Source organism: Arvicanthis niloticus, chromosome 2 (assembly GCF_011762505.2).
Source record: "Arvicanthis niloticus isolate mArvNil1 chromosome 2, mArvNil1.pat.X, whole genome shotgun sequence".
In the NCBI taxonomy this organism is placed as follows: Eukaryota; Metazoa; Chordata; class Mammalia; order Rodentia; family Muridae; genus Arvicanthis; species Arvicanthis niloticus.
The window spans coordinates 77227239-77238837 of NC_047659.1; the positions used below are offsets into that span (position 1 = coordinate 77227239).

General features: G+C 38.9%; 1 protein-coding gene across 1 annotated transcript in view; it reads right to left on the reverse strand.

The window, feature by feature from the left end:
• Qser1 (glutamine and serine rich 1) overlaps positions 1-11599 on the reverse strand; it is a 57925-nt gene that overhangs the window by 19979 nt on the left and 26347 nt on the right. Inside the window, exons 4-5 of the mRNA XM_034495771.2 lie at positions 1657-1982; positions 19-135 (exon numbers count right to left, since the gene is read on the reverse strand). Of these exons, the coding sequence (XP_034351662.2) occupies positions 19-135; positions 1657-1982 (443 nt within the window). The remainder of the gene's footprint in view (positions 1-18; positions 136-1656; positions 1983-11599) is intronic.

Genomic DNA, 11599 nt, shown 5'->3' on the forward strand with positions numbered 1-11599 from the left:
ATCAAGCATTTTACTTACGCTATTTGTAGCTGCAAATTCTCTTTGCCCATCTCGAATTTCAGGAACAAATTTCTGTAACAAAGCTTTCTGTACTTTCCAAATAGCTGGGGGCTCTTTTCCTGTATTCAAAGCCTCCTATAATAAGCAGAATTAATTACATTTAGGAAAATAATCAACATGCTTCTATCTATAGACTGTTACTATGAGTAGGAATCTTTAAGGACTATCTTAACTTTTCATTCTCTCTCTCTTTTGAGGTAAAGAAAGTAGGGAGTTGAGGAATGGTCTTTCTGTTGACCTGGCGGGCTGACTTTTAACACTACCTTTGCCTGGTGAGTGTTGGTATTAAGGGTATACACAACTACCCCCAGCATAACTTTTCATTTCTTATCTATGGCCAAGTGTCTACAATAATCACCCCCCCCCCCACACACACACACAAAACCTTGTGGTAGTGTCATAAACCAAAGGCCTTGATTAAACATGCTCACAAAGGGGGTAGGGAGGGGCTGTTGATATACAGATAAACCTGACCCCTAAAAATGATTCTATTCAGTCTCCACTTCAGTTCCCCCCCCCCCCCAAAGGAGCTTGCTGACACAAAAGCCATTGCCCTTTTAATGAACTAAGATGACTGGAAGAAACTACTAGTGGTATTTATTATCTTGTCATTTGTGCACTTTTATACCATCTAAAACAAATATGCTACAGTTGTAATAGGAGTTAACTATCAATGGTACAATCACAGTGTGAATGTTACAGTCTTCCTTTTTCTATCTAATTCCTTTGCTTTCCATCTCAATTTAAAAACAATGCCAATAAAACCAAACAAATAAAAGTCTAAAAATATATTAAATATGGCTAGCTAGCTAGGCACGCTGGCTCAACCTGCTATTCCAATACTTGGAAAGTTGAGTCAAGAAAACTGCCAGTAGTTCAAGGCTATCATGGAATTAAAAAACAAAACCAAAAAAAGCACCAGGCTATGTAACAAGAGCCGATCTAAAAGTACTAACCAAAATATGTATGACTTAGATAATTTTGTATGAATTGTACCATTCTAATCATGGTGCTACAATTAAAGCTCTAAAATTAATCCAAATTCATGTTTTTGTTAGTTCTGTTATTTACTTTAAATTATATAAACATTTTCTAATGTCCCTAATAATGTATTCAGTTGAAAGTCTTGAAAAAAATTACTAACAGTGCTATAAATTGAACTTGAGATGTAGCTTAATTGGTCAAGTGATTGCTTAGCACATACAAGGCCCTAATTCAGTCCTAGGACTGCATCAAACTGTGTAGGTGGTACATGCATGTAATCTCAGTATTTCCATGGTAGAGAGTAGAAGATCAGAAGTTCAAGGTCATCCTCAGCTTCATGGCATGTCCATATGGGGCCAGCCTGAACTACATGAAAACCCCATCTCAACAAACATCTGCTGGGTGTGATAGTCCTTACTACAGTGCCAACCTGGGCTACAGGCTAAACTAATTAATTAAATTCTAAGTATGACATCCAGTCCAACCTTTTCAAACATAGTAACAGGACACTCATAAATGTTTTAATGTTTTGTAACGCAGGTGTGGAATCAGCACAAATACACAAGCCCTCCAACTGCACTAGGCCCTTTACACCTGGGAACACTCACTCACCTTAAAGGTCTCTATGTCTTCTATCTTTACGACAAATTCATCACGTTCCCTGTATTGACCTTCACCTCCACTTTCAATGTTTTCCTCATCTGTAAAACCTTCTATTGCAACTGTGTCCTGTCCTTTTGCCAACTGGTCTGAAGGAAGACTATCAAGTTCAATGGCTGTAGGGAATTCTGTGGAGTTGGCATTTTCCAAGGTGTTGACAGTTAATGAAGTCAAATGAAGGTCTTGTTTAACTGTCCCAACAACAGTAGAGGGAGTGGGAGCAACTCCAGCAGTCTCAGCAGATGTACCAGGAGTTGCCACAGGTAGAGCTTCTGAAACTAAACCACACAAACAGAATATTTAAACAGTTATATGTTTTGAGTAAAGTCTGAAACATTAGCATGAGTTATTTCTGCAGTCAGTTGGCTTGGAAACAATACCAAGGGAAGAAATTAAGGAACTCAGGGGTGCAAATTGAATTCAGATAAGAAGATTCCAGTGCAAACTTACAGCTGTGACCTAGCTAACCTTACATCAAACTATATTACACACATCAAAAATAATTTCAAGACAGAGACACACAAAATATGATAGAAAAGAAGGAAGGGTCAGATAAGCAACGCTTGAAGAACTCCTAGAAGGAGGGATAACTGGATATGAAAAAGAAAAGAAACAGGCTGGAGAGCTGGCCCAGTAGTTGAGAGAACACTGGATACTTTTCCAGAAGACCCTGAACATATTTCCAGTACCTCCATGGACCTCACAGCTGTCTCAGCTGCAGGAGACCTGATGCCCTCTCTTGCTTCCATGAGCACTGGGTATACACATGGTGCAGACTAACATGCAGCCAACCCCTCTATACACACACAACCCCAAATACTTTAAAATAGCACCAGAAACTACTAAAATAAAGTAAAACTATGAATTAGGTAAAATGAACTCCTAGGAAGACACAAACTATTGAGAACTCAAGACAAATAAATATGAATAAACTAATTAGTTAAATAAAAAACTGAAAATTAAAAATCATCCCATATAAAGAAAAAGCACAGGCCCCAGAGACTGGACTGCTGAATTCTACCAACAGTGAAAGAACTAATACTTAATAAACTCCAAACTCACTATTTGAGGGCAGAGTATCACTATGTAGCCTAGTCTGGCCTTGAACTCAAAGAGATCCACTTGCCTCTGCCTCCAGAGTACTGTGATTAAAAGAATGAGTTACCTTGCCCAACAATATAGTGTTATTTTAATAATAAAACTAGATGACATAATTATAGTAATAGTAGTAATAATAATATTAATAGTGAGAAAACTAGATCAATATCCCTAATGATATAAACACAAAAATCTTCAGCTAAATTCAGTGATTATATCATGTAAAGAGTTATACAAGGAATAGTTGTAGCTCAGTGAGAGTCGATTCCATCAGGCACAAGCCATGTCAATCCATAGCATCAAAACAAATAAATTATACTATGTCAATGAGAGAAAAAGAAAATACAGGATCATCAACAGACACAAAAAAGTATTTTGCAAGATTTAGTACTTTTTCATTCTAAAAATATGATCAACTTCAAAAATGTAAGTTCCCGGGTGCTGGTGAGATGGCTGAGTAGTTAAGACTGCTCTTCCAGAGGTCCTGAGTTCAATTCCCAGCAACCACATGGTTGTGGGGAGCCGACAGAAGGCGGCTATCATCCTTGCAGCCATCTTGAGGCATATACCCTGACAAGAGACTTGTTTTTAACAGCCTACAACAGCTGAGCACACTCTGGTAACATCTTGTTTTATATACCCAGGATTTTCCCTTGGGTGTGTGTGACTTAAGAGACGAGACTTAAAGGAGTGACTTAAGAAGTGAGACTTATAAAAGGCAAGAAGCAGACAGAAGAGGGGCTGGAAACTTGGAACTTGGGGGCACCAGCGACTAGGAACTTGAGACTTGGGACTTGGACTAGGAACAAGAAACTTGGAAAGAAAGAAGAGAGACTTGAGAATAAACGGGACTGAACCACACCCTGGTCTCCATTCTTTGTGTCTGCCCTCACTCTCTCTTTTGCTGAACCCTGACCCGAGGACCAGAGCAGCAGTATGAGCCAGGACAATTTAGCCCCCAAAGCTTGGGGCAGTGCTGGTTCCAACATTTGGCAGAGCGGTCCCCGACACATGGTGTCTTACAACCATCTGTAATGGGATCTGATGCACTCTTCTGGCGTGTCTAAAGATATCAACAGTGTACTCACATATGTAAGTAAATAATAATAAAAAAAAGATATAGAAGTTCCTCAACTTCAAAGGATATTGACAAAATACCCACAGCTAACAGTATGCCTAAGGAAGAAAACATCCTGTTTTTTTTGTTTTTTGACACAGGGTCTATGCAAACTAAGTAGACCAAGCTAGCCTTGGACTCACAGAGATACATCTGACACTGCCTTAAGTGATGAGACTTAACTAAAGTACCTGTCACCACACCTGCCTGGCTCCCAAAAGAACATGTAATTACCAAATATGTAAAGGAAAAAAATGTATCACTACTATATACCGTGGTCCTAGTAACATTAAAGATGAAACTTTAAAACTAAGTGCAACGAGAGATGGCTCAGCGCTTAGAGCACCAACTGTTCTTCCAGAGGTCCTGAGTTAATTCCCAGCAACCACATGGTGGCTCACAACCATCTGTAATGAGATCTGGTGCCCTCTTCTGGTGTGTCTGAAGACAGTGATAGTGTACTCATAAACATAAAATACACAGGTGGAAAAGCAAGGCAGTTTATTAGTGGGTATCTCAACAGGTCCTGTGGCAGTTTACTAGGAAGCGTTCTCCTCACCCACATCCTAGGTACTCTCAATTGCTTTCAATGCTCCTGTCCATTCCAAGTCAATGTCCACTCCGTTTTACTTTCTGTTTAAGTAGAGAATTATTAGGAAAGTTAAGTACTTCCTTTGTATCCTTCCTTGTTAAACTTAGCTTATTAAATTACTAGTGTTTGGGTATCATGGATAGCTTACATAATGTCTGCACTTTCAAATTTATTTAAAACTTACTATCTTGCTTTGTATATTTAAATATTCCTATATATGATTTGCTATATAAGAAAAAAGTTCCAAAAGAAAAAGAAATGGAAAAATATATTTTAAAATGCCAACAATAACACAATACCTTCAATCTCAGCCCCTGGAAGGCTCCTGAGGACTCTAGCAGACCCAAGCATGACAAACGACCCAGACAGGTTTTGCCCTCACCTCTCTCTCCCCCTTGCTATGAATGGCTACATTACACAGTCCTACAGCTACTTACCAAGGTTTAATCCCTTATTTAGCAACTTTCTCCTCTGAGGCTGACCAGCAGGTTTCAGCTAGCAACCAACCCCCTCACCCCTTTGGCCCACCTATCTAACATGTCCAATTAAAATTAAACATCTCATCCTAATATGGGTTTCCCCTTGTTCCTTTATAAACTACCATATGCCCATATGTGTTTCCTTTCTGTCCAGAAGCAGTCCTTTTGTTCCCTCTGGGGTAAATATCCCTCTCCTCACCCCCTTTCTCTTCTCCCTTGTCCTCTATTTCCTGTCTTTGTCTCTTATTCCCTGCCCTTTGTCCCCCTGGGGCAAATAAATCTCCTTTGTGGTGATAACTTGGTCTTGGTGTGTCCTGTGCTGATTCCAGTCCTTTTAGATCCCTGTGAGTTTGAGGCCAGCCAGGGATCCACAGTAAGACCTTGCCTCAAAATAATAAATAGTTAAAATGTTAGAAAAGACGTAAGTACAATCTCCAAAGAACAAAAATATGCACTCAATCACAGAAGTTCAAAATATATCAAGTAAACTCTAACTGAGGATACAGGTTAGTGGTAGAGTAAGTACTTGCCTAGTATGTGCTAAGCCTTGGATTCTATCTTTAATATTGCAAAAATAAGTATTAAATAAACGACAAACAAAAAGATAATATGCAATTTCCTAAGTATATAACCCAGCTTAAAAAAAAAAATCACAAACATGCCGGGCAGTGGTGGTACATGTCTTTAAACTCAGCACTCTGGAGGCAGAGGCAGGCAGATATCTGTAAGTTTGAGGCCAACCTGGTCTTCAGAGTTTCAGGACAGCCAGAGCTACATGGAAAATCCCTGACACAAAAAGCCAAAAATAAAATGAAATGAATAAACCAAACATTCTGATATACCTGTTTCACCTATCCACTTTCATAATTCCCAGAATATGTACGCTTTTAAAAACTTTTGTTTATTGTATGTGGGAGGTCTGTCTGTCTGTCTCTGTATGCATGCTACATGGCTTATTTAGGAACCCGTTCTCTCCTTCTAGCTTTATATATGTTCTAGGATAGAACTCAAATAGTCAGCCTTCTTGGTAACCACCTTATCTGCCTTCCTGAAAAATTCTAAGGGGAATGTTTTACTGCTCCAAGAATACATGTTTACTTTCTTTATTTTGAAACTATTTATTATGTTCCCAAGATCTGAGTGGGTGGATGAGGTGTCTCAATATATATAGCTATGGCTGTCCTGGAACTTACCATGTAAAGCAGGATGGTCTCAAACTCACAGAGATCTGCTTACCTCTGCCTCCTAAATTCTGGGATTAAAGGTGTGTATCACTACATATGCTGGCTTTAGAAAAAATGTAAAAGACTTGAATAATAATGGAGAATATGATTTGCTTGTACTTTATAGTCATGGAATATTTACCAAGCCACTTAGAAAATTTATAAAATTCTCAAGGGTGTGGTGGTGTATTTTTGATGCCAGCACTTGGGAGACAGAGACAGATGGTTTTCTGTGAGTTCAAGGCCAACCTACTCTACATATGAGTTCCAGACAGCCAGGGCTACTTAGTGAGACCTTGTCTCAATAAAGAATTTTTTTCATAGCATCTTAATGTAGACATTTTGAACTTAAACTAGATAAAATAACAAGGTACCACTTAATAGAAAAACAATGTTTGGCCATTACTCATAGCTCTTTGGTTAAGAAAAAGTCAATGAAGCTGGAAAGATAAATGCACTGGGCATACACAGACATACACACAAGCAAAACACACATACACACAGAATTTAAAAAAAAAAATCTAACCTGAAGTAATAAAACATTTAAAAACAGATTGTTATAAGCACAATTACTGGGATATGACCAGAGTATAGTACAAAGAAATGTAAAAGCTTAAGTATCACTCAGTAGACAGAAAATACAATAGTAATTAAATACTAAAGCCAAGAACCAAAAAAAAGAATATCAAAGGAAGACAAGGGAAAGAATTAAGATGTTGAAATTAAGAAAACATAGATAAAACCCCAGTTTGTTAAGTCACCATCTCAATTCCAAGGGTCTAGCTGAGGAAGTGGTCAGGCTGGCAGAGTGCTTGCTCAGCTCGTACAAAAACATTGGGCTTCATTCTCAACATTGCTGGGGGTGTGGGGGTGCCTATAATTCCTGCACTTAGGAAACAGAGGCAAGGAGATCAGAAGTTCAGGTCACTTTTAGATACAAGGCAAATTTTAAAAAGATCAGCTTAGAATACAAGAGGCCACACTTAAATACCAAACAACCAAAACAAAACCCCCAAAACATTTAATAATATTCTTCAAAGAAATAAAAATGGAAAACCTGTAAAATCCATGCAGAGCATAAAGATCCCCAATAGCAAAACAACACCTGAAGTACAAGTAGCAACACTAGAAATAACACAATCCTGATCTCAGATCACACTAACAAAAACATGGCACTGGCACAAAAATAGACTCAGGAATAAGCCCGCAGCTGGAGTGACCTGATTTTCAACAAATGTGCTAAAAACATTCGCTGGAGAAAGAACAGCCTCTTCAAGAAATGGTGCTGAGAAAACTGAATGTCCATATTTGGAAGAATAATTAGATGACTATTTTTTATGATATCGAAAATGAATACATGGCAGATGAAAGAGCTTAACTGAAACACGAAACTTTGAAATTATTACAAGAAATAAAGCATAAGGAAAACATCAAAGGCAGGTGAAATGGCTTAGCAGGTAAAGTCACTTGCCAAGCCTGGGAACCTGAGATCAATCCTTGGGGAAGAACCAACTGCCACAAGTTGTCCCCTGAAGCAAGATGACATGTGTGTACTCCCTCCAAACATGCACATAAAAAATAAGTGTAATTAAACAAATAAAGAAACTAGAAAGAAAGACAGAAAAAAAAAAAAAAAAAAAAAAAAAAAAAAAAAAAGACAGCACACTTCACCACCCAGAAACAGATGAGAAGAAATGACAAGCCAGCGAAGAACTAAGACCATGACACAGCATGGAAACAACTCAAGAGTAAAGAGTCAAGAGAAAGAGCGTGTTCTGTTTCTTAATTTCCAGCAGAAGACGAGCACAGGCTGATTTCCCAGAGGATCTATTTCCAGCATCCACATGGTGGTTAACCAGTGTTTGTAACTACAGTTCCCGAAGATCCAATGCCATCTTCTGGCTTCTATGAGCATTAGGCACACACAAGGGATGGGTACACATATATACATTTAGACAAAACATTCATCATTCATTCATTCATATATATATATATATATACACACACATATATATATGTACATATATATACACATATACACACACACACACACACACACACACATATATATATATATATATATATATATATATATATATATATAGAGAGAGAGAGAGAGAGAGAGAGAGAGAGAGAGAGAGAATGGTTTTTTTTAAACCAGTAATCCCTAGAGGGATTAATACATAAAATATAAAAATAACTCTAAGATTTTAAAATTTATTTTATTGTATTTTCTGTGTATGGGTGTTTCTCTGCATATATATTCATAGACCATGTACAAGCCTGGTACCCATGGGTATCAGATCCCCTGAATGGAATTACAAGTGGTTGTTAGTCACCACATGATTGCTAGGAATTGAATCTAGGTCTTCTGGAAGAGGAGCCAGTTTCTTAATCGCTGAACTTCAGCCCTCTTTGAGAATTATTTAAACAGTAATAAATAAATAAAATTAAAAATTTAAGCAAAAACGAAACAATGAACTGGATAGTTCTGAAAAGCATAAACAGCCCAACCATATATGAAAAAAAATGCCTGAAATCCTTAGCCATTAAGAAAATGCAAATTAAAACCACACTGAGACTCTCTCTATCTCACCAGTCAGAATAGCTACTACCATCAAGAGCATAAACAAGCCAAGTGTGGTCATGGACAACTGGAATCCAAGCATTTGGTAGTCTGAAGCATGCCCAGATCCTGTTCTCAGTAAACTAAGAGACAAAGGGGATTGGGAGACTCAGGGAGACACAAAGACAGATGAGAGCATTGAGAGAGAGAGCGAGAGAGAGCGAGCGAGAGAGAGAGAGAGAGAGAGAGAGCGAGAGAGCAAGAGAGAGAGAGAGAGAGAGAGCAAGAGAGAGAGAGAGAGAGAGAGCAAGAGCACACACACTCTCACACACGGGTGTAGAGAAAGAAAACAACATGAACAAGATCACATGAGAGGATTTAGAATGGGAGTTAGGAACATTATATTGTTCTTTGCAACTGGGAATATAAATTAGTGTTAATAAAACCACTAAAGAAATCAAGATTGAAGTTCCTAAAAAACCGTAAGTAAAAACCTCCATGAAACTAAAACTAGAACCATATGATCCTACTATACCACTCCTAGATACTTGCCTGAAAATACCCCAGTCAGAACACAACAGGAACCAGCACTCGTGACAATTTTAGCTCTTCTTACAATAGCCAAGAGATAAAACTAGAGTGGATGTCTACTAAGAGATGGTGGGGCAGTGGCACACAACTTTAATCTTGGCACTTGGGATGCAGAGGCAGGTGGATCTCTGTGAGTTTGAGGCCAGTCTGGTCTACAGAGCTAGTTCTAGTACAGCCAAGAATTCAAGAAGAAACCCTGTCAAGGGGGAGTGAGAGGGGGAGGAGCAGATGAAGGAAATGTATATACAATGGGGTTTTACCAATGAGGCAACAAGATACGGTAGAGACTTCTTTATACCAGAGATTACAAAAGGCTTGCTCTATAAACCTAAGGAGAATCAGAATAGCAAAATGCAAAGCATTCTGAATTGAGAGGGACTTAAAAATCTTTTTTTTTTTTTTTTTTTTTTTTTGGTTTTTCGAGACAAGGTTTCTCTGTGTAGTCCTGGCTGTCCTGGAACTCACTCTGTAGACCAGGCTGGCCTCGAACTCAGAAATCCGCCTGCCTCTGCCTCCCAAGTGCTGGGATTAAAGGCGTGTGCCACCACCGCCCAGCGGGACTTAAAAATCTTAATAGGATTGTCCATATTCACAATAATACCTTAAAATCTAAAGACTGTCTGACTTTACGCTGATTTTCCTGTGGCATAAAATAAGTTACTACAGTGACAATTTTGGTACTTTAAAAACACAGAAATACTATAAGAATGTGCCTCTGTTTTAATCCCATGTGTGGGGATATGGGGCTGCTTTGGACTATCCACATCAGCTGCTTGGTATGTCTCATGCTCTAGCAGAGGCATGGTTTTGCTACCTGCAGAGAGTTAGATTGTGTGATGTTTGAAATTCTGGGAACTTTTCAGAGTATATATAAATGCTAGTGTTCCAATAGGCATGGTAGTTGGTTGTTGATCATTTCAAAGAAACAAATGGAAATTAGTTACATTAAGGGATTTTCCTAATTCCTCTTTTCCCTCTATTCTTGTTTCTCTCCTATCTAGTGTTAGGGTATGAAGGATAAAGGGTGAGAAAAAGAAGAACCTACAAAGACCAGCTAAATAAAAGTTGTCTTATTGTTTACTTGGCTTTGTGACAGTCTCACATCAAGCAGCCCTGGCTAGCCTGGTACTCACTAAGTAGACCAGGCTGACCTTGAATTCACAGATATCCTCCTGCCTCTGCCTCCTAAGTGCTAAGATTAAAGACATGAGCTACTGCACAAAGCTTACTTTGTTTTTAGAGATAGGGTCTCACACAACTCTGGAGAATCCTTTAGATATAGTTATATCAAACATTTATGTTAACTATCTAGTATAATGTGGGGAGCCGACAGAAGACAGCTATCATCCTTGCAGCCGTCTTGAACCATATACCCTGACAAGAGACTTGTTTACAACAGCTGAGCATACTCTGATAACATCTTGTTTTAGATACCCAGGATCTTCCCTTGGGTGTGTGAGGCTTAAAGGCGTGACTTAAAGGTGTGACTTATAAAAGTGAGACATATAAAAGGTGAGAGGCAGACAGAAGAAGAGAATTAGTACTTGAGACTCGAGACTGGGAAAAAGAATAGTGACTGGGAAAGAGACTAGCAACTTAGAACTAGGAACTAGGAACTAGGAACCTGAGACTTAGACTAGGGACTTGGAGAGAAGAAGATAGACTGAAGAATAAACGAGATCAAATCACACTGTCTGGTCTCCATTCTTTGAGTCCATCCATACTTTCTCTCTTGTTGAACCCTGACCTGTGGACTGGAGCAGCTTGGGGGACAGGAGCAGCTTGGGGCAGTGTGGGCTCTAACAATTTAGCCCCCAAGGCTTTTGGCAATGCAGCTTCCAACATTGACAGAGCGGTTTGTGACATTTTGGCCCCCAAGCATGGGGCAGAATGGTTCTCAACAGTATATCAGTTATTTAATACATTCTTAATGACGAGAGCCTCAAGTCCAGACATGGAGAAGTATATCACAAAATTCTTAAAGTCTTAAAACTCCTGTTTATACAAGAACTCAACAGGAATGCAGGCTCTAAAATCAGATAAGCTAATTCAGATGCAGGTCTGTCACTTAGTCACTAGTCCTACGGGCTCCGGTGGTTCTCTTTCTATCAGCTTATCACCTGGGTACCTCCCCTTAACCCCAGAAATGATGTGCATGTGTGTAACTGAAAGAGTGCAGGTGGCCAGAGAAGCCAGAGACATCAGTTGTCCCATGGAGCCGAAGTTACA